At 37.4% G+C, this 24,884-nt stretch overlaps 1 protein-coding gene across 1 annotated transcript; it reads right to left on the reverse strand.

Moving 5' to 3' along the window:
• Positions 1-445: 445 nt before the first annotated feature.
• On the reverse strand, positions 446-22,071 carry LOC106166339 (uncharacterized). Its single transcript, XM_013544868.2, has 9 exons — positions 21,129-22,071; positions 15,245-15,389; positions 9,274-9,392; positions 8,852-8,999; positions 5,173-6,056; positions 4,720-4,843; positions 4,166-4,444; positions 3,821-3,901; positions 446-3,313 (listed from the first exon to the last, which is right to left on the reverse strand). The coding sequence occupies exons 1-9, from the start codon at positions 21,726-21,728 to the stop codon at positions 3,156-3,158; spliced, it is 2,538 nt and encodes an 845-aa protein (XP_013400322.1). The 5' UTR covers positions 21,729-22,071; the 3' UTR covers positions 446-3,155.
• Positions 22,072-24,884: the final 2,813 nt, after the last annotated feature.

Genomic DNA, 24,884 nt, shown 5'->3' on the forward strand with positions numbered 1-24,884 from the left:
CATTTCCAATGTAGTAATTTCTTTTCGGTTAAAACACAGATTGGACCAATCCTGGTTCAAACCAAGGATAGTCCTGTATGCTGGGTGTGAATACAACCTGGATCCACCCTGCGAACAGGTTTACGAACCGGCTTTAGCCCAAAAACTGCTCTTAGCTCTTACTAAAATTGTAGTCTACTTTGACCCAATATAAAATCAGTAGTAGCCCAGCTAAACGAAATATTCATGAAAATAGCACCCTTTTTATGACAGGGAAGTTTATGACTAATGTTTCAGACCGATACTTCATTCAAATGGACTACTATGGAAACATCTTGTACTAGAGTAGACCAAATGATTGATCTAAAAGTCGAGATAAGAGCCATTTTAGGGCGTTGGCACTTTTGTCAAACTTGCCCCTGGTTCAAACCAAGGATTGCCCAACATTCGACGAATAACACAGACATGTTATTCACTCGTGTTTATTTCAAAGGACAGAGGTTTACGCTATGACACAGAACTTCAATTAAAAACTGTCACTAATGAATATCATATCAGCACACTAGAGCAATATGTGCGGTCAGATGCAACAAATCGACCCCTTAAATGAATCAATAATTCAACACACAATTTTTACACGATGCAGCATTATCTTCGTACAAGGCACTCATGTACACTTCAGCCTTATGTACTTTGTTTTACTGCAAATGGCAAAATTCAATAACAGAAATGCCAAAGTTATTAATTCCAATATTCCTCACTAAATACAAGTCAAATGACATCTTTCTGAATAACCGTATTAACCAAAGTACAAGCTGTTGTTATAAGGGTGGAGTTGTTAATGTTTCAAAATTACTGTCTATCGAGGTATATTCACAATCCATAAAAATGATATATTAATATATTAATAACCTTAAGGGTACTGGTATTCACTCTTGCTGCCCCTATCAGATGGCCCTAGCCATCCCTTTCTCTTTCTCTGCTCTGATTAATGTCAAACTACTATTAAAGACAAAGGTGCAATGAAACAGGGAATTAGGTCAGCATAACCCTGCTAAACACATGGTTTCCTTGTGGGCATGTCCATATATGTTAAACTTTAATTTTCCAGACTCCAGAACCTGTGAAGGTGACAGCTAAGGTCTGACAGAAAGCTAATCATGTTACAGTACCCTACTGTTAAAGTATTTCATTTACAAATACAGAATTTCATGAAATCTATGCTAACCAAAGCTGCCTCATAGATTATATTTGGACTTGAATTAGAACAAAGCAAATGGGTGTCTCAGACAAACTCTTAACTAAAGATGTAACCCGTAATCACTACCTGCTTCACTCCGTGCATACAACAAACTAGAAGTGTTTCCATCGAGGTCAACTTACAACAACAACAAAAAAACTTATGCCATCCAAAAAATATTTAACCCAAGTAAATGAAATGAAACAAGTGGCAAAATACTTTAGAAATGGGCCACAACTCCATTTTTTTTCTGTTAGGGGTGTATGGCAGCAAAAGATTGTTGAATGGTACCGTTCTAGATTCAGTCTCACATAAAAGTATGCTCCACCTGTTACCTCCAAAATTCACCCCTCCCATTTTCTGTCCATCACTGCCACACCCTTAAATCACCAGCATTCATTATCAATATACTTCATTACTATTTACATATATTATTAAAATCTCAAAGTAAAAATATGCTGACAATCTTCTAGTCTACCACTTATTAATGAAGCACCGCGCTGGCAGGATCTCCATATAAAATCCTCAAGGACAATCAGTGTGAAAATGCCCTGATTTTGGACACTGACCTCAGCGCTAACTGTTCTTTGCAAAGGCAGGTGTAGCTAGGCCACAAAGGATCAGGTCTTCACAATTTTATTATAAAATATGACATATGCACTAAAACAAAATAAATTTAAAGTCATGCACTTCTGATTTCTCCTGACTTCATTAATATAGATACGTTAAATTTACATAAGTTTCACTTTTTCATTTGATAGAAAAAATCCAATAAAAATTATACAGTTAATTCTAGCAATATAAACATACTGGACTTAAGCGCAGGCATATTAACAGAAGCTACATTTGTACCACAAAATATAGAGTACACCACTGATAAAACATCTAATTTGACCCCTTTGATAACATCTGATGTAATGTATGGCTATTAGCCAAGGAACCTTCACTTCAAGCAAAGTAATTAGTGATGCAAAAATATGCTAAATATACATATGTACAAAATCTACACCAGTTCCAGTAAAAACCCTGTGTCTGAACATTCAGTACAAAGTAGAGCAGAGCTCCCAGCCTCTGTGATAGAGAATGCCTGGCTGCACAGCACAGCATGGACGTTTTACATTTTTCTCTGTTTCTGTCTTTGAAGATAAAACACTCTTTAAAAACATCATGAATCTTGTTGACATATGCAACAATTCAAAATACAAAATCTCATACATCTTCCACTCACTACTGCAGTTCATGTGCCCAACACAGCACTCTTTATGAAGTGGTTTCACAAAAAGGCAACCACCTTCATGTATGCAGCCTGTTACTTGCTGCTTTTCTATATCTTCCTTTCAGTTATAGAGGTCTCTCCCATCAGTGACCGTGGTCTCTACAATCAGTAATAGAGGTCTCTCTAGTCAGTTTAAGTGATTTCTCTAGTCAGTTATCATGGTTTCTCCAAACAGTGATAGAGGTCTCTCCAGTCAATAAGAAGTATTCCCCATTTTCCACAGTAACTGCTGGAGAGGAACAGCACAGAGCTGGGCAGGCTGCCTGTTGGGCCAGAATACTGTGCTGATGTTCAATGGCAGGATGATGGCTTCAATCTCGTGTCTAGGTATCCATATCACAATAGCCAGAGTGCCACGTCCAGACACCCCTTCAGTCATCTCAAGCCATGAACACAATGATCTGTGGATTTGCAATAAAAAAGTACCACCAGTCTAAAGATGTGGTTCAAAGTAACAATATGTACATTTCCCCATGTTGCTATGATTACACAATGTACAATTTCAAACTCTAGATACATGATTTTCCTAAAACCAAGATCCCATTTTTGCAATTTGAAATCTCCAATCTACAGTGTTAAGATGCCTTCACGAGGGAGGCAGCACATCCAGCTGCTCTCAGAGCCCGGCTACTGTTAGCTGTGCAGAGTGGCACACCAGGACTATGTGATGTACATTTCAGCCAGGAGGGCAGGGATAGGGAGATCAGCCATGGTCTTCACCATAGACATGCGTTGTACATGAAGTAATCCTGCCTGGTGGAGGTCTTGCAGGATCTGGATAATGCTAAAGTAGCGAGGACTGTTTGGTCCATATTTGTCTGAAAACAGAAAAGAATATAAAATAGCACACTTAACCAAGCCTTATACTAAGTATCCAATTTTTTTTAAATGACTAAATGGCAAAAAAAAATTAAATAAATAAGTATTAAAAAAAAAAAAAAAACACTGATCTAGGAATCCTACCAGCACTCATTGCACAGAATACTTTAGGCATGTATCTCTAGACTGCACCTGACATATAGAATGGGACTGAAATAGCAATTATCCGAGTCAAGCATGCACAAGCCTGGCATATTGGAACATGGCCCTAATGATTTGCCAGGGGAATTTATAATTCCTCACCTATCTTAGTTTAAAACTGACAAATAAGATTAGATCTAAGTGCTCAATTCCCCAAACTGGGGGCTCTGTGAGGAATGGGACACCACATAAGTATTACAACGATGTTCAAAATGAAGACATTTATAAAATAACCAAATCATATCAAAAGCATTGACTGACCCAGTTAAAAATAAACTGCACCAAATAATCTAGGGTTGACTTACTTGTCATGTATGCCTTGAAGGCATTGCTGACCTTGGCAGACAACTGATCAATTTTCCCTGGTTCCTTCAGCTCTAGGTCAGCTGCAACAAAAGAATACAATGGGCTACACTAAGCATACAGTCAATCAATCATTAGATTACCATACTACATTATATTTGTTTTTTTTTTGGGCATGAGACCTCGAGTTACATTGAGGCAAATGACTACAAAAACACTTATAAAAACAATCATCCTACGTAGATAAGTATGCAAATATACTTATTGATTAAGAGTGCCACTGTTAAAATCAAAGAGTCTAATTCATTGTCTAAGATAAATGGTGGGGAAAGAGAAAGCATAATTACATGTCTGGAGCAGTATAAGTGCACACAGCATCGGGTACTCTATGTCATCCATATCCATGGACTTCAGCCTCTCTCCAAAGCTGACCATGTGTTCCTGGACGTGAGCAAACGGCTGGGAGAACGCCTCCAAGATGCGCTTCTGCATGGGCACACTCAGGTTGTAGAAGTTGGGGGCTTTGGTCTGAAGGTCAAACATCTGTGACATCATGGCCAGGGACATAATGTAGTTAGTGTGACGCACCAAACAAATCTGATCTTCCATAGGAATGGCACGAAAACCTGCAATAAAAGTAGTCTCATGAGAAATGCTGCAGTAATAACTTGTGAGGCTTTAATGATTTTTCAATCAGCGACAATACTGTGAAGAAAGTCAACATCACACCACTTAAGTGTATATACGCATGTGTCAGCTTTTCAATTATTCCATTTCAATTTTGTATTGACCTAACTGGTAAGTGTCTACAACTGCAAATTAAGTACTCTGTGGTAGGCATTATGTGGTATACATACAGTCTCCTAAGAAACGGGAAGATAACTTCCAATCCCATTATTACCTGGAATCTTTTTGCCGAACTTAATAAGACAATGGACATTCTTGAAGATCTCTGCAGTCGTCAGCTTCCACACCCCCTCTTTGTCTAAGGAATATGGATCCTCTGGTTCCTGGGCATCAGGGGCCTGAAAACAAGGAATGAAGACAGATGGAATAAAACCATAATAAGACTATTACATCTAATGATTCTCATGTAACTTGTCACAGATTGGTAAATTTAAGGCAAGGGAAGACTTCCGGACTAAACAGCTATACTAAAAAGCAAGAAAGAATCCCAACAGGCTAAATGAATTTTAGCTTCTTGATATCTTACCAAGTCTGTGGTTAACAACACAAAACAGAAACAGTTCACTTTTAAGACATTTTTTTCTGTACAAACAATAAGTACTGCATTTCCTGACCTCTAGAATATGTTTCAAGTGACAAATGATTTAAACAGCAACAACAAACATACCTTTTGTTTGATAGGTAATAGATGTTTATAAGCCTCGCAGATGTCAGCAGTAAAGCTGGCCATCTCATCAGTGTAGATGCCATCATTTTCATCCTTGGGTGAGAAGCTGGAGGAGTATGCACAAGTATAGAAATCTGGCGGCTCTTGCTTCACTGTAACTTGTGGCGCCATCTGGTTGGCAGTGGGTGTCATTTGCTTCCCAACAGCTATGGCAGATGATTTACAAGGTACTGCAGAGTCACTGACACTTCTCTTAGTGCCTCCAGCACTAGGCACATATGAGGGATAAGGCTGTTTCTGCTGCTGCTGATGTTGCTGATGTTGTTGTTGCTGCTGCTGCTGCTGTTGTTGCTGCTGCTGCCTTTGAGGCTGTTGAAGCTGATGCTGTGGCTGTGGGAGCTGCTGGCGTTCCTGTGACAGATGCTGTTGCTGCTGTGGCATTTGGTTATTGTATTGATAGCTGTTACTGGGCAGCACACCTGACCTACGCAGTGGTGCCTCGCTGGCTGACACAGTACGCCTCCCAGTCACTGCTGATGGTGTAGTGGTGTTATAGGTCAGGTCAGAGGGTGTTGAAGTGAATGACGAATATGAAGGCAGCTGGGGTGGGAGGGGATAGTCCAGGTAAGGGGGTAGGTCAGGGAAGTCCAGCTCGGACAAGTCAGGCTGTGACACATATTTTGGCTCCGCTTTAAGGCGCATGATGTCCTGTATGATATTATTGGCTGGCATGGAGGACAGATCTGGGTCAGAGGAGGCAGAAGTGAGGCTGGTGGTGGTGGTCTCCTCACTGGTCACAGGTTCCTTCTTCACTTTGTCCTGTTCCTGCTGGATCTGAAGGATCTTGTGTTTGATGTAGTTGGGCTGACGGCCAATTCTGCTGCCTGGAATACAGCAGAATATCAGTTAGACAATAACAAAAGCAATATCGTACAGTGCAGTATTAACTTGAAATGGAAGAAACCTATTAAGTCTAAGACTGCGTGAGATGCAGCAAAATTGGCAATTCCCATGTCTTACATAAAACACATCACAAGGGGTGGAAAGATTAGTATTAATATGCATTTCCTGTAATATGCCAAGAGTGCAATAATGAGACGGTTCATATTGCTAGACATTTATATCTTAGATCATACGTCACATAAGAGTGTTGGGGATGGAAAGGTTTTGAAAATACACCAAGGAATCTAAAGCTCACTATCACATTTTCCTATCACATTCATTCAACCAGTGCAACTTATCAGCACACAGCTCCACTGACCACAAATGATGCTCTTATATCAAATCTGCTTTGATTTTTGTTGTTTTGTCAGTGGGGAATAAAATAAATGTACTAAATGCAGGGCTTCTTTAATATGTATTCTTTAAAACATACTTCATGAATTGTGGAATAAACTTTTGATATAAAAAGAAATCTACTGTAGCTTGCACTCATGCACAAGTCACAGAAGTTCACAGAATCTAATTCAATATAATTCACAATGTTCCTGCTGTCGTCCAGTCTTGACCACAGTGGTCCGTTCTGGACAGCCACATGGCTGCAGGGCTGCAAATGTCCCACTAAGCCCTACTCACCCTCCTCTCGTTTTATCTAAGTCTATACAAACTAATAACTTTAAATATACAAAACACAACGGGTAATGCACTCCACGAGTGTACAAGATGTATAAGAAACAGGGTTTGTATTTTTTTCTAGGTTGAATTATCCCAATGTAATTTTACTCTCCATAACTGTATTTCCTCTTTGCCTGCCCAGCCATGCTTTATTTATGGGGCCCTCTATCAAATAGGTAACAATACGGCTAAAGGAAAGATGATCACAACACATACAGACAATCAAAGTTTGCCAGTTCATTAGGATCTCATCTATGTTAAAAGCATATAGCTGTTTCTGGATTAAGCTTGATCACTAAACTTGATCACTAAATACCAATTCTCCATGAGGCGATGACTGTGCTGCAGAGTGCATACCTGGTACACCCCTGAAAAAAACCCTAGAGACCCCCCCCTTCCCCTTTTACTCCAAATATACCAACCTGCACCAGATTTATTGTACTTTACACCTTGTTAAGTATAGATATTTATCCTGGTACAATGGCCAGCAAGGAGTATAAAGATCTTATAAATCCATCATTCCATATGGGAATGCACTTTCTCTTTAGGCTGCTTGCTAATATTGATGAGAAAGTATGCATGAACCTGTGCTGGCATGAGGCCAACATACAGAATTCTACTTAAACTGGCATTTGATTTGATTCAGCACTTCCTGGTGTACTGAGCTAGACTAAAACCAAGTTAATTTTTCAGCACCAAAATAATTAATAAAAATTGACAAATAAAACCTGAAAATGCGTCATCAAAAACAGTTGCAGAGAGAACACACTTCCAAATTCTCATCAAGTGAACAAACCCAAATAGCTTTAAGGCACACATTCACCAAAAAAAAAAGAATAAAAATTATCTAGCCCCACTTGCTATAAATCTGCCTGCTCTGCATAAATGGTATGTACCAAGGCATTTTGTGGTAAATTCTGTATTTTACAGTGAAGAAAATTTTCACTTTTTCCGGTGCATTTGTACATGTTTGTTCCATTTGTCCAGATAATAGGTTTCACACCTTTAACAAATAATATCCTCTAATCAAATTTCTCAGCAAGCAGCCCAGATCAGCCTCTGGAGGTATTCCGAGCTGTTTACGTCAAAATATAAAGCTCATAATCTGCATGTTTGTTGCAAAAGAAGTACATAATGATAGAAAAGAGTTCCAAAGCATCACAAAAGTAGTAGGAGATTTCCTGGCAAAGGCTGGAAATAGGGATTTACAGCCATTTTTAAACACCGATTCTCTGCTGATTTCTGATTAAAACAAGTCAAATATCACTCCTACAGGGTGATTAAACCTTCAGGAGTTCACAAGTAGCATAAAACAAACCTTCCATCTCTGTATAAATCAACATTAGAGCAGATTTGGACAATTTGGTTAATCATTCTTGGTAAAATATTCTTAACGCCATTAAAAGAAATGGTTCTTTTTTTTTTTTTTTTAACACAGAGAACATGTTAATGGTACCTGTGCCTGAGCTGCTCGCGTAGCTGGCTTGGACTGTATTAGCCCTGGATTAATCTGTTTTTATTCCTGTGACTATTGTCACCTGTATCATTATTTCCAACAACATACAATTTCTATTGTTACAAACCTTCAAGAAAACAGGCTCCACACTGTGCAAAATGCACTGTAAAAATATCATGTGGAGAAACCCATGATATCAAATTTTCTCCATTTATGCCAAATCTCAGGAGTGCTTCTAGGAAATGATGATGCAATCTAGTGCCAGCCTGTAACTTCACACTACCTTCAAGCTGTATTTATAGTTATTTATTCATCAATAACTCCTTATTATACAACATAGGGGTTCTTTCAAAAGCAGATAATTACACAACAGTAAGTTGTTTGTCTCACATTTCACTTTAACAAAGTTCCACGTAGTTCTTGCTTCTCAATTTTGCCCTCTCTCTCTCATTTATTAAAAAAAATCCTTATACATTTAGCACTGCAAGGCAAGCAAACAACCAAGAAAAAAAAAGCTTGAGTACTTATTGACATTACCAGACTGCTAGGCAAAATACAATGACACCATAATTTTAGTCCACAGGTGTCATGGCTTTATAAAGCACTCACCTTCTAAAGACATGCCAACATCTAGGCATTTCTTATAACGGCAGTAGCGGCATGTGTTCCTAGTAGTTTCAGTGATAGGACAATTGCCACCCTGTTCACAGTAATAATCCAATCCATTCTTTTCCTTCACACTGCGGCGGAAAAAGCCCTGCAAATTTCAAACATGTATAATAACTTGTTTATTTTTCCTAAAAACTGCCATAATAGTCAAATACTTAGTTTATAGATAAGGTGACTGGATTAAGTGCTTTTTTGAAGAAAAAAAATGTGGAGAGAAATCAACATAACATTTATTGATTTCATGTTTACTTCTTACAGAAATTCAAAGATCTGCAGACCAAAAAGCATGGAATGGTTCTTAAGAACCCTATTTCCATGACAACCAAGGCAATGTATATCAGTTTATGTAAGCAAGCTGTTACCTTACAACCCTCACATGTCACTGCACCAAAGTGAAAGCCAGAGGCAGGGGCCTTGCACACTGAACAAGGGAACTTGGAGAAAAGCTCATGAACAGATGGTGCTTTCTGTTCCTTGGATCCTGAAATGATAAAGTTCAAGAACATGTTCAAGGCATATACACACATAAATGCATTTTTCAAAATCAACCGGAAATGCACAAGTCCAAAAAGATGGAAAGGCATATACATGTTATTGTATTATTAATTAAATCTACAAGGAGTATCTTTTTTACAGATCTATATTATTTTCAATATCAACTTTGCATTTGTCCATTTGATCATAATAGAAATCTGGTGAACTTATTTTAAGCATATGGTCTGGTGATGTACTGGGTCAGGTCTACAGAAGACAGTGTAACACAGAGAGTATGAGAGACACCTGGTGATGTACTGGGTCAGGTCTACAGAAGACAGTGTAACACAGAGAGTACGAGAGACACCTGGTGATGTACTGGGTCAGGTCTACAGAAGACAGTGTGCCACAGAGAGTATGAGGCACCTGGTGATGTACTGGGTCAGGTCTACAGAAGACAGTGTAACTAACACCCCATTTCCATAGATTAGATCGACCTACTTTAGATCGACCTAACTCCCTGGGGGTTCACGCTAAATAGCTATCATCCGGGCGGACACGAAAGTTAATTACCCTCTTACAGCTTGTAGTAGGCGGGAGGGACATTTAATCGGATTATCTGGAAGTAATCTAGTGAGACTCCCCGCGGGGATAGATCGATCTAAAATCTATGGGAATAGAGCCAAAGAGTATGAGAGACACCTGGTGATGTACTGGCTCAGGCCTACAGAAGACGGTGTAACACAGAGAGTATGAGAGGCACCTGGTGATGTACTGGGTCAGGTCTACAGAAGACAGTGTAACACAGAGAGTGTGAGAGGCACCTGGTGATGTACTGGGTCAGGTCTACAGAAGACAGTATAATACAGAGAGTATGAGAGGCACCTGGTGATGTGCTGGGTCGGGTCTTCAGAAGACAGTGTAATACAGAGAGTATGAGAGGCACCTGGTGATGTACTAGGTCAGGTCTACAGAAGACAGTGTAACACAGAGAGTGTGAGAGACACCTGGTGATGTACTGGGTCAGGTCTACAGAAGACAGTGTAATACAGAGAGTATGAGAGGCACCTGGTGATGTACTAGGTCGGGTCTTATGAAGACAGTGTAATACAGAGAGTATGAGAGACACCTGGTGATGTGTTGGGTCAGGTCTACAGAAGACAGTGTAATATAGAGAGTATGAGAGGCACCTGGTGATGAATTGGTTGGGGTCTTCAAAAGACAGTGTTATACAGAGATAGGGAACATGCTGACACATCACTTCTGAATCAGCAATTCAATGATTCAGGAAGTAATTCATTCACCTCGGCAATGCTCATGCTTCACAGATTTTCTATAGCTAAAATAATTAATTTTGAAAATATAAAAATTTTGCAAACATTACTTGTAGTTGATGGGGAAAAAAAGAGATGGAAATTCTTAAAATACACTTGTCTCAAATAACGAGTGTGTGCATGTGCCAAACGTGTAATTATGTATATCTTACTTCAAAAATTCCCATGTACCTTCTCTTCACTATAAACAGTTTGATCTTAAGAAGTAGGGGAACTCTTACATTACACCTGTTGCACATTTATTCAGCCTTTTATTTTCTTATCAAGATTAATTCAAACACACTAGACACCGTATTAGGCAGAAACCATTCTGTGTTATTTAGAAGTTCCATTTTGTTCCTTTATCATATACATTCAAACAATCTTTTACCCAAAGAAATCATAACAATGTCTGCTTCAAGCGAAACATGCACTGCTGAGTATGCCATAACATGTTAAGCCAAGCATAGAACTTGAAAAAGAGTCGTTTCAACTTCAGCTGCAGCATGCTAAAATAGATTGTGAAATACATTTCTACCTTATCAAATATTCACAATATCCATTCTATATGAATCTATTATTACACTGTTCCAACCTAGTCCCTGTGATTGCATAAAGAAATCATAATAGACATATGCTATGCTGAAGGTATGTGTATCAATGTGACAGAAGAGTTGTGGAAATAAAAATACTTATATGGGAATACTTATGGAAAGTTATATGCGTAAAAAAAATTAACAATGCTCAGATATAAAGTAGAACTTGTTGAAAAGGAGGGGGGGTGCCTACTCCTATATGTTTTGGAACGTATTCAGAACAGCAGACTACTAGTAACGAATCTGCAGATCTATCAAATATGACAACCCACTAAAAAGCTTGTGCTTAATTTCTGACACTGAATAGATTCCCTTTCACAACAAGCATTCAAGTGTGTTGGCCATATCTGATCCGTGGATCTGTCAGTCTGCTGTTTTGAATGCATTCTTGTACATATCTGGGTTTTCTACATCAGAAATGTACAAGACTAAACAGAGCATTAGGCTACTAGCGCCCCAACAACAAAATTTTGTTTTTTCTAAAACCCATACCTTTGACAAGTGTGATTTTCTGATTAAATTGTATTCTCAAGTAAGCCTATATTGTACAGATTATATCATCCCTACGCCATCCTGGTTGTAATAAAGGTTAACTTCTCTTTATTTTCCCCCCAAGTTGAATGTGATAAACAGATTTCTCAATTAGGAACTAAGGTGAAACCACCCCTTCCACCCACATAGATCATAATCAAATCAGAAAGTTGGCAAAATGTGTAGGTGACATTGATCATTATATTAAAATGGATCTCATTAACCTTCTTCAGAAAACATGTCTTCAAGTTAGACACTGTAGGGGAGACTTGAGATCTATCCCTATTAACTAAAGCTGTCTTCAGTCTGTTTAACTGCAAATGGCTTTGTGTTACGTGGGCAGTTTATGGCTAGTGTCTATATTGTCAATATAGCTCTTCTGAAATGAAAGAAACCAAAGAAATGAACACAGTCCTACATTTATCTCTATCACTTTCCTTTGAAGCATTGGCTTCTCATTTATAGTTGGCTTCATCTTCCATCAGTCACCAGTGATATCTCTGCCAATCCATACCTCACTACCATTAGTATTGAACCAGTGCTGTTGTAATACACATTCCCACCGACAGATATGATGTACCTAGCACTATAAAATACTAGCTGTTAGATCCAGGAAAAGACTTTTGTTGACTTGACCAAAATAGGAAAGGAAAGGGAGTTTTTTTTTCTCCCCCAGAAATGTGGACCTATGTGCCCCTTAGTTGACATAACGCTAGAAAAGGCTTAAAATCGACATCAAATTTTGATTCAAAGAAGACAATTTTGGGCCAAAAGATTGGTTCTTTATACCCCCCTTCCTCAAACCCCATCCTAGGTAAAAAATATTCCATTATATATAGAGTTCCTCCCACTGAATCAAAACACAACTCTCCAGTGATAATCATCTGCTCTGGTCCACTGCAATGTTCGAGGAGGACTGACCTATTTCCTTGATGCACTTATCTGATTGTGGACTTTTTATATGGTTGTGGAGGATGGGCTATTACCAAAGAAACTTAACTCTCATCATGAACTTCTCAGATGTTTACAATCTAAAACTATTAGTAAATGCAGTAAGAGTTAAGAATATACATTTAACAGTTACTGGTTACAAACTTATCCTAAAAAAACAACCAGGAATTATGTGAACTTATATTATCAACTATTAATTCAAGTCCAAGGTTGCTGTTTAAACAAATATTATCTTCATTTCAGGTGATAGGTCAGGCAAAAGATGCCCTGTTCCCAAACATATCAAGAGAAATTTGTTAGTGTAAACATAGAGTTCTTGTAATAGCAGGAGTTTACATTTCAGAGTTAAATTGTTAGGGTTCAGAGATGCTTATCATATTAATTATATAATTTTACATGAAAAACTAAAACAAATCGGGTGCATATATTCTGTTCAACAAGATAAAAATGCAAAGTCATAGTCATTATAACCTCCCAAGATAAGACCAAGCAGAGGTTTTATTATCACCTCAGTATGATGAACTGGCTACAATTCAGAAGGGACTAACTAACCATTGCTCTCTGATGACTTTGTATGTACTCCCATAAAAAATATGCAATTGATGAGGCTTAATACATTATTCAACGCGTGATCTTAACTTCTATCTTGAAGGTCAATTCTTTAAACTACATACTGGATTATCTGGGTTAATAAGGAGAGCATATCAAAACTTTGGCCAAATACTTAGTTAACAGAACCGTATTCAATCAAATGTATGACCAGGACCAGTGCTCTGTTCAGATCAATGGCATGCAAACTGAGCAGTCATTTGAAAAACTAAGTAGGCAGGTACAAGATGGGAAGTACACAGAACACAGCTGGCATCCAGTGCAGCTGATATAAAATCTGCCTTTCCTTGCAATTGGGGATTCATATCATGATTGTAAGGCTGGGAGTTAGAAAATAAGCCTCAGGACCCATATTATATACACGAACCTCCCTTAACCTTAACCAAGAAATGATCCAAGTGACCATCAGTTGTAAAATGGACCTAAGGGTTATTAAACACATGAATCACCCCTGACCACCACCAAGCCTGACCCAACTGGGGAAAGGGGGAAATTATAGCTCACTTCAACCAATGTCCATCACATGAAGTACCAAGAATAAGAGTAACAAAAAAGATTTTGTGTGGGCATCAAATACAGTGCTGTAAGAGAGATGGTCAAAGGAATATGTATTGTGCATATCACAATGTAGAGATTGTGTTACTAGATGGTCTTGGGTCATAGCCTTGTAGAAAAGAGCTATAAAGAAAGACAAAATATATAAAGGAATTTATTTCAACAATTTGGAGTGCTTCTATATTTCTACACCATTTCAAGCCAGACGAGCTCAAAATATCAGTTGCTTATAACTACCAAGTTCATTCAACATATTAGCCAACATCACAGACTATTCTCATTATTTTGGACAATATTATAGACCGTTCTCATTATTTTGGGAAATAGTTACTATAAACTGTGTTCATTATTTAAGATGATAATACAGACCATTCTCATTATTTTATAATTCACTGAGACTTGAAAACAATACAAGGCTCAGTGGTCTGTCATCTACAACTTCTTTCTAGTTGTAATACTATTTTGATAAATAGATTCTTAGATAGGAAAGCACATAAACATGCACACGCACAAGTTTAGTTCTAATGTGTAACATATATTCATCAACTCTTTGGCCTAAAAACAGTCTACAATTAGAGATTAAGAGAACAATTTAGGGTATGGGAAGTCACAAGTTACTTTATTTCCTCACGAGATGGACAGTCAGATAGCCACTTTGATTCCCATTAAGTCATGACACAGCCTTTCATACCTGACACCGCCCACTTCACCATTACTGTACAAGTAATGCACTGTCCAAACAAGCACGATTGGAACATCTGACCCAAATCATTGATAATTAGGTCAATTTGATTAGAATATTGTATGCATGTGTTTACAGTACGACATGTAAAAATCTTGCCTGTGCTCCAGTTATATTGACACTTTGCAAATAATTGTAAAACAGAGCTAAATGTTCTTTTCCTTTCACTTGACCACCTTCAGCAAGCTGTACATGACACACAATTCACATGCCACACTGCAAACATTTCTTTTTTTTTTTTTTTCTACAAAAAGAAGCAAAGCAATGACTAGAGGTCAAAGACAAGAACCAACATTGATAGGAAATGTAGAATGTGCTGACATGGGAGAAAAAAATGTCTCAGAAAACCCTAAGCTGAAGAGTACAAATGAAGCAAACATAATGGAAATCTTTTTTTTTCTTTTTACTGTGTAGTAAAATACAGCACTAATGAGACAGAGTACATGTCAACTGGTGATGAGCTTTTCTTTACTTCTTGTCATGGACAAGATAATGATTTGATTTGGATATGGGTACTTAAAGATCACAATGTGTGAATATTTCTTTATTATTGCAGACTTACCCTTGGGCACCATTCCGACTGCTAAACATTTCTCATAGCGGCATCTCTGGCACTGGGTGCGAGTTGCTCTCATAATTTCACAGTTGTTATTCTTGGTACAAACATATTTATTAGATTCTCCTTGGCAACTCCTGATGAAAAATTTCTAGAAAAAAATAAAAAACAAATGACTTTATTATCAATTTTTTATAATATCTTCACTGAATAATAATAAAATCAAACAAAACAAATTTTATTGAAGACAAAAATGCTTTTGAAATAACTTTTTAGCAGTAAGTAAACTTTGACAAGTGATTCTAAAATACTGCAAAGTTGGATTGACCTATGTAGATTGATAGTTTCAATGGGAAAGAGCCCTTCTATGTGATTGTGTGAACAATCTTACATCTTGTTTTAAGCATGTAATTGGAAGACAAACAGTTTATTGATCTGATTTAGAATCAAAGGATTATATACCAGGGCTAATACTAAATAGTAAGATGCCCCTTAAAACATTCAATGAATACTTTGTGACTGTGATCTACTGAATTGTCTCCATTATACTATGACTGCCTGACTAAAATATCAACTGATATATGTAGGTCAACAAATATAGCTTTTTTTACCTAGCTGCTGCTGTAATAAACTACTGCAGAAAGGTTGTGCACATGCACAATTGGGGTTACTCTACCATGGGCAATGGCTGCCAATTGAGGAAACCAAATCAATCTGACTAATAAATTGAACTGAGCCAATTGAATACAATAACATCAGGCACCTGCAGTTGAGAAAAGGAAAGCTAGCTGGGAATAAGTTAGTTAGTTAAGTAAAGTAACTGGATAAATAGAGGCAATGATACCTAATCATATGTATAACATGGCAAGAATATCAGATTTACTGCAGTGAATTCCAGTTGGAACTCTTCTCTGTTTCCAAAAGCAATATGTACACTTTGCACTCCAGTTTTCTCTTTATGTACTTACATTCAAATAGGTAATAACACAATTACTTAGCAAGTGCCCTTCCACTGACAGGTGTGGGGAAGAACATAAAACCCACTACTTAGGCTAGGACTGGCAACTGGACTATAAGGCAACCTTGCAAGTAAGCCCTCAGTGAACATACAAACCAAGTCATGTTATTAAAGATCCAGGTAAAAACCTAGCAAAATTCTAAATTATGGTTTCTGAGTTTACAAAGGATTGTTACTTTATTATCATTTCTGTTCCAGTACACCTTGTAACCTGCCTATAAAGAAATTACATGCAGGAACCAACCAACCACCCTCAATAATATGCTTATCATCATAACATATTTATACCATAAATATTATACTGGTATTAGAAAATATGCTGGCAGCTAGTCTGTTCAAGGACATGGAGTCTTTTTCATTCCTTTAACTCAGAAATGTTACTGTCTGCTCCTCTGTTGCTTTTCTCTCTTCTTGTGCCGTGGATGCAAACAAATTGTGGCTCGTCAATAAAAAAGCTAGAGCTAATCATTTTCCTGTTAGTTATTGCCATTGAATATTGGGCGGCTTAAAATATATTCAGTGAAGTATGTGAAGCATTCACAACACTATAGAAGTAATGCCTGTAATGGAGACTTGCAATCGTGGCCCCTGCTAAGTAAAGCCTTTGAAGTATAAAAATCAATTTTCATGAGAACTAGGCCACCCAGGGAAGCATAGAGCAATGTACAAATAGCAGAATAACTAGCACATTTTGATTATAGATATGGATAAGGCAGCACCAATTCTATATCATCATTTAGCTTATCCCTTAATGCTGTAAATCTTTAAATTATAAGAAACCTGGTGGCTTGTGAAGGTTCCTGACACTTAGCCATCAGAATTCCATGTGTTGTTTAAATCAAATGAACTGTTGCCATGGGGATGAGGGACAGACAACTTTTTCACCTATAGCCACCATGTAAGATTAGCTTTGCCAACATGATTCAGAAATATATGAATGTTATCAATCAAGTCCAGGTAATAAATTTAAGAAATAACCTGACTAATTAGCACTAACAGACTAAATCGCCTTATCATTTTAACAAGATTAACGGAGTATTTACTGTAGCAGTATATCCCTTCATAAGAGACATTTTCTGAAACCCTTCCACACTGCAAAATCAGTAACATTAGAGTTCTCTCAAGCATGTCATTCAACTGTTCTCTTGGCTATCCACATTGAAGACAACAACAAAAAAAATCCCTTCACAAAAGGCAAAGTTCAAACCAAAGTATTTCAACATTAGGCCCTTCATTACTTCTGACAGAGGGGAATTGTTTCCAGTAAATCATTGAAAAGGTCAGAAGTGAGATAGAGGATCAGAGACATGTGCAGATATGGCACCTAAGCTTTCTTTACGTCAAAAGCCAGCCATTTTGTAGATGCGATGTTATGTAAATCATGTTGTATATGAATGCTAGTGAGTAATCTAAAGGTCCTTTGGTGCAACTAACCAACTGAAATGAGCGAATTAGAATTTAGAGCACTGTTGACCTATTTATGGAGGTAAACATGTTATCACATTCATCTTATCAGTGCTTTGTAAATCTATATTATGTACAGAATTATTGGCTTACTGTGAAAAAAATTCTTCTATAAACGAAGAAAATAATAAAATAATACTAAATAACAAAAAACAGTATCATGTCCTCCATTTTGTAGGTGAAGTAATATGAACCTGTTTTGGTCAATAACAATGTATTCTCATGATTCAAAATCAACAAGTCTGTTCTCTGTAGTACCTGAGTGAACTTTCAAACCAGCAGGACTCATGCTGTGCACCCAGCTTGTTGATTAGCTTACATCAATATGCCCAAATAGCCCAAGAATCATTTTGACTTGGTGTTAATGATAATAATGCTAATCAGAAAGTGAACCAAATCTACATCTGAAGTGCCGTGGGTCAGTCCAGGACTGTGTGGGTGGCTAGTGAGGAGAACTGTGTTTGGAAGGTCCTCGTGAACCAGGATTTGGACAGGATGTCAGGCTCTCTCAGGAGGAAGTAATACTTTTTGGACAAATGTACAGCCTGCTTTAAAATAACTTTTCAGGCCCGTTTCTCTCCCACTCACCGTCTTATGTTTTTGTTTTTTTTAATCTGAAAAGAGATCCTTACAGATATGACAGGACAGTTATTATAAGTAAAGGCAAAGGTTAAATGGCGATTCGTGCACTGCTCTATATAATTTCATACTTATCCTTAGACCCTCTCAACCATACATGATTTATACAGTGCTGACCTGACTGTATCTATGCACTCCTGACGAGAAGCAAGGTCTTAATTATTAATGTTTTATAACCCATCTATTTCCATATAAATACTTCACTGCTTAATCTCATTTATACATATCTAAACACCCTCAAATCCACATATTTACTGTAGTGTAGTATATATGCATGAATTCTACATTGAATGAATAGTAGAATACATAACATGTAGCATTCAATGACAGTGGAATTATGCAGGCAAGTTTACAAACATAGATAATATGCCTGTTATCTATTTTATGAAACATTTCAGAAATTAAGATTTTATTATTATTATTATTATTATTATTATTATTATTATTATTATTATTACTTTCACTTTTTTAAAATTGCTTCTTCTGGAATTTTTTTGATGAAAGAACAGAAATGCTTTAACTGTGAGGAAATACCACAAAAACATAGCGTAAATAACTGTCACATGAAAACAAAAACAGCACAATCACTTATCAACCAAATGTATTTGTGATCTCTTATACAGTCTTGCTGGCAGTTCCAGGATTTTGCCAAGGGGATATCATACCAGAATAAAAATATGTTTAGCAAAGTCAAAGACATGAGTTGACAGTTATTTTACCATCATAATATGTAGGGCACAGAGTGGAAAATGTGCTTGGTTGGTCTTTTTTTTTTTTCTCAGAGGGAGTACTTCCTAACTAGCTAAGGATGGGACATGCCATTCCCCCATCTGCCACTGACCCTATGTAATACATGAACCACAGGAACTCTTTATTTATGCTACAACTATTGTTTGCAATAATCAGGCATTTGGTTTTCTAAAAGCAAAGCATTTACCTAATACATAAAAAACAGGTGATAACTATATAATATGGAAACTGATATCAAATTTCTCAAATTAAAGAAACAGATCATATGAAAGAATGACATATTTGATGCACATGATCATATCCAATACTGTATGACGGTGTACCAGTATATACATGCCATAATCTTTACCTTTAAAAATAAGATAATGGCATTATGGTCCATTCAGAGAAGTCAAAACAGATGGAATTAGGTCAGGGTCAAATACAGGTACAGAGTCATATTCTAGTATGTTGCAAGGCTGAGACTATTTTGGTACATCACTAACATTGGTTATGTCCTTATGCTTAAGTAAACTTAAAGTAATTGGTAGAATCATTCTGCTTTTTGTTTCTCTCTCGTTCTCTCTAAGGGGGTGAGGGTAAGTTTTCTTTAGCTGGATTGACCAGCAATTATGTTAAGGTTTATCTTGATATGTTCAACTTTTAAAGAGCATATTTATATAACTACCCTCTGAGATTTCTGAGATTATTTGATACCTTAATTTAAAGAGGGGTAGGGGGAGAGACTTCTGAACTCTGGTCTATCGTGTATTTTCTCTTTCCACCCTGTTATGCTGGATACAATGCAGGACTGTCTTCCTTGATGCTGTAGCATTTCATTAGATAGTCCAGAGAGGTGAGTAATATGGTTTACTAACTATGGACTAAAGTTAACCTAAGGAAGCCTTAATTGTCATCTATTTTATAAAGATCATAGTCACTTTTCCCAGGAGATTTTATGCACAAGTCCATATGTCTTATCACAGAGATCACATAGTAAGACAGTACATTAAAAAAAACAAATAAATTTAATAGAGAGATTTCCTTTTTCACATCAGAAAAAAAATACCTATTTTCAATGATAAATATTGACACAGCCACTAACACCAGAATGTGCAGTTTTACTTTTATTTTATAACCCCTACAGTTTATCTGTACCTCTGCTGACCACTTTATATACCAATATTTTAGAAAACTGATAAGAAATATTATATAATAATGCAGACATAATATTAAAGGATCAAAAATTAAATTAGGGCCTAAGGCACTGCTTGATACTCTATATACATCACTTCAAAAAATCATCCAAGAAATACAAAATGGCAAACAAAAAATAAAGATATGTTAATATACTATAATTAAGATGCTGCTCATCATCCATGTGAAAACTGAAATTCACACATTGTTACATACATGTGGCCAGATAGAGCTAACCCTTATTGCTTTCAATTGTGAAGGAAGACAATAAAATCCAGAGGGTCACAGAAATCCTTTACAGGCCCTTGTTTAACAATACTTATAGCATACATTTGCAATCAAAACCCCTGCTAGGCGGATATTGATATACAAGAAAGAACATTCCAATAAATAAAGCATAACATAAAGCAAAGCATATAATATTCTGTTTGTCTTCTATTTACTCAAACTGGTAATGTATGATCACATACCACTTCAAATTCCTCCAGGTATAAATATGTTTTTCCTTGGTTAATATCATTAGTGCTTCTTCCTCAATAATGAATTTGTAAGGAAGTAATTTATACTTCAGAGGAAGCCACCTGAGAGTAGCCACTAAGTGACAACATAAACAATATGGATTTGTATGTACAATAGCATTTCAATATAAGCATCTATATCTACATACAGACATTTGTAAACCAAAATTAAGCAGTTAAGCTGTTAGCTGACTACTATTACCACCCAGCTGGCACACACCTTACTTAACCCCACTATGTTGCCTTTTCTCAATCACAGAAAATGATGAAAACAAGACTAAAAGGACAACAAACCAGTTGCATTATCTGCGTGAAGTTTACATACCTTACACGCTTCACATGTGATTGCTCCACAGTGGAAGCCAGAGGAGGTTTCCCCACACACACTGCAGGGGAGAAGCTTCAGGCTTTTCAATCCCATGTCTGAGCCATTTCCCAGTGGGGAGCAGATAGGTGGGGAGGGTTGTGTGGACGTGGTAGATGTTGGGCTCTGTGGTTCCTCTTTTACTAGATACTGAGGTGACACTGTATCTATGAGCCCATTGGAGTTGTGTGCAAGGGGAGGGGGACGACTGTGGTCGATTGGTTCGACGACTCCTGCATTCTGTCTGTGAGCGACTGGTGGCTGTGGATGAGAGTTGTCCAAGTCGGTCAAATCAGTAACAGTAGAAGGCTCCCCTAAGCCATACGACTGAAGGAATCCGTTGTTGCTGTAGAAATCGTCATCAAAAAGTCCATAATCGTCGTAATCTCCGTAACTGCCTGGAGGGATGTTTGTTCCTCCGGTGAAATTGTTCATGTTTATATCTAGTCCTTGGTTTGGCAATGTGGCAGAAGAAGTGTTACTTGTTTGGTAACTCTGACTGTGACTCTGGGGCTGTGGACGCCATGTTGTTGTTAGTTTGTTTTCTTCATAGTGCAACATTACACGCAGTAAGCCGCTTTTGGCGTTCTAAATAAATCTACAAACCGTTTTGCTATTGAAAATATCAACATACAGTCAATTTCTTCAGTGCAATACCTTTGCGAATACCTCGATCCCTGGAGCTTGTTGAGAGAGTCCGAAATTCTTCTGCGCTGCGCTCTGACCCAGAAAACACACAGGATCAACGAGTACCTAGCAATACTGGCTTTGGAGATATCCGGAATCAATATATATTATTGATACCTACTTCACATCAAATAACCCTTCATACAATGCTCTTAGGCAACTTAGGGTATGAAGAAATGAGAGAATATCTCACAACTCTTCTTTCCACGTTCCTAAAATCGGGTGACAGGAAAATGAAAAGTTTTTAGGTTTCCGTAACAATCTTTATTTTACCATTGCCCTGTCACGTGAGCACTACAGTTGTGGACGTGAATCGTCCTTGGCCTTTGAAACACGAATGAGGTAGAAGCTGTATATACTTCCGAGACCACGACGGTGAAACTCCAGCGCTATATATAACGTGCGCTTTGTTGACACTTTCAAATGTTCGACGTTTTGTACTGTATACCCCATAATTGACGTAATTCATTGTCTTTGAAGGGGGGGGGGGATAAATTCAGGGTAACAAAAACAAGATTTTTTTATACCCGTATATTTTTATGTAATTGTGTTATTATTATTTATTAAATATAGTAAGATGTAAATTCCGTGACCCGATGATTGTACCTCAGGTGTGAAAGTGTGTTATCAATAAAAATTCATTCATATGGTGAAAAGCAGTGAGGGAAAACTGCCCTCCACGATCTTCCATCAAGGAGTTCCAGTTAAAACTTGTTTCTATGAATGATTTACTGTAGATACCACCCAAACATATCTGGCTAATTAAATTTTTTTTAAAAGTTGTGGATTAATTTTTCAGACGAGGCATTTTTTCTCTAAACATTGCCATGGTCATGGCTGAACACACAGTACATGAATACGAATTACATGAAAAGACCAAAAGTACTACACCCCATTTCCATAGATTAGATCGACCTACTTTAGATCGACCTAACTCCCTGGGGGTTCACGCTAAATAGCTGTCAGCCGGGTGGACACGAAAGTTAATTACCCCCTTACAGCTTGTAGTAGGCGGGACGGACATTTAAGTCGGATTATCTGAAAGTAATCTAGTGAGACTACCCGCGGGGATTGATCGATCTAAAATCTATGGGAATAGAGCCCTAGTTACAACACGAGTCATCCACTGCATGTGACATACAATAGTGAAATTATATCGAGGTGCAGCCGAGATACAATTTGCTTTTGTATGTCACATACAGTGGACGAAATATTAAATAGTTGCAACTGACTTATGCCATGGCTGGCGCTTCAAACAATAGGATAAATGCACCGAAGCATATGAAAATACAGACAAGCCTGCATGTGAAATACAAGCACAATTATCCTATTGTTAGAAGTGCCATGGTATAAGTTACTCTTATTTTGTGCAAATGAATGGCAAGGAAAACTTGGCCTACCAGTACTGTAGTTTCGTTAATGATTGAAAACCCCTAATTTTTTACGCAAATTAATAATGTACTTGGATGTCTCTTCACACAAACACACTATGTGTGTGTGTATATATGTGTGTGTATATATATATATATATATGTCTGGGATACTGGGTAACAGTTGAAAGTCTGTCAATATATTCCCATGGGTTGGATTACAATGGGGGTGCTTTTATGTGATAGGGGGTGTATTTGTCTTATTATACCACAAATTTTTGTTTCCAAACATTGCTGTGTATTTTAAACCTTTTTAATTCTTAGCCAAAAATTACACTTAAACAACACTTTAATCTGGGGCACAGATATACCAGCCTGTTTTGCAGCTGTATATTATGGAAAAGATAGTATTGTCATATATGTATATATGTATATTATATATATATATATATATATATATATATATATATTTTTTTTTTTTTTTTTTTTTTTTGTCATATCGGGGATCATTCACGGCACACACACTAGAGAAAAACAAAAATTGCTCTTTGTTGCAAATTTTGATGGGTGTTGAAAATGGATTGTTGTGTGTTACTATCACGTCGGTTTTCAACTTCAGTACAAAGTATTGTCCCCCATGTACATGAACTATACATATCGTTCAATTTTGGAATTTTAAATATCTGAAGTACACTCTGCTTTTCTTAAAACAACAATGTATTATGACCCAGTTGTGTTTAGTGTCCTCCATTCAATTGTTTGTGGCGTAAAGAGTGGAGATTTCCACTGATAACATAATGAGCTGGTCACGTGAATATAAAATGAGACCAATTAGCTATATCCAGTCCCCACATTTTGGCATGTAACTCATGAAAAACTACTTAATGTCATCGCTGTTTAACTGCGGATTCAGGATGGCAGGGAGCTTTCCCAAATCTGCTAAGTGAAGTGCACTCTTTCCTGATAATCCTTTTTATGTGGTTAATGTTACATTTTCCAAAATGTATGAATACGAAGCAAAAAACAACGCATATTCTAAGTGGAAAGCATGCTCATAAGAGGGGCCACGCATATATATATATATATATTCAATTTTTGGTCCCCTCTTGGAATTTGACTAGCTGAATCATAGTTTTAAACCATTCCAAATGGCACCGGTTGCCGTCTTACGTACCAAATTTTTTCGGGGCCCGAACCCCACGCCAAGTGGGGGGAGGGGGGTCGACTTCCCATCTGGGGACCCCCCCCTTCAAATAATCCTGGATCGGCCCCTCAAGACTGTTAGGAATTGTTCCTTGTAACTTTCCTTTAAGATGCAAGAAAATAGAATAATACGTAGTATCAATAAAGGAATACATATACAGGGGCGGATCGAGAATTATTTGAAGGGGGGGACTGCTGATGCAAAGCCGGCCCTCCCCCCCCCCCCCCCCCAACAGTGTAGAACTATGATTTAACTAGTCAAAATTCTAATTTCAGGAGGGGACCATTGGTGTGATTTTTTTTTTTTTTTTTTTGGAAAGCGAAGGGGGTGTCAGGGTCCCCCTGCGTCTGTCATCCCGACGTCGTTGCTATCGTCATCACCATGTACTTTAACCAATAATGTGATAATTAGTGGAAAACCATTTTATCTTTTGGCTTGAAACTTACAGAACTGATA

Source organism: Lingula anatina, chromosome 2 (genome assembly GCF_051362555.1).
Source record: "Lingula anatina isolate TDL-2025a chromosome 2, LinAna3.0, whole genome shotgun sequence".
NCBI lineage: Eukaryota > Metazoa > Brachiopoda > Lingulata > Lingulida > Lingulidae > Lingula > Lingula anatina.

Excerpts from the sequence above, each read along its gene's own strand:
- LOC106166339 (XM_013544868.2), bottom strand. The coding sequence starts at position 21,728 with ATGTTGCACTATGAAGAAAACAAACTAACAACAACATGGCGTCCACAG. Across the intron at positions 9,393-15,244 it reads AGTCGGAATGGTGCCCAAGG|GATCCAAGGAACAGAAAGCA; the intron begins GTAAGTCTGCAA and ends TTATCATTTCAG. Across the intron at positions 4,445-4,719 it reads GTTCGGCAAAAAGATTCCAG|GTTTTCGTGCCATTCCTATG; the intron begins GTAATAATGGGA and ends CTTTTATTGCAG.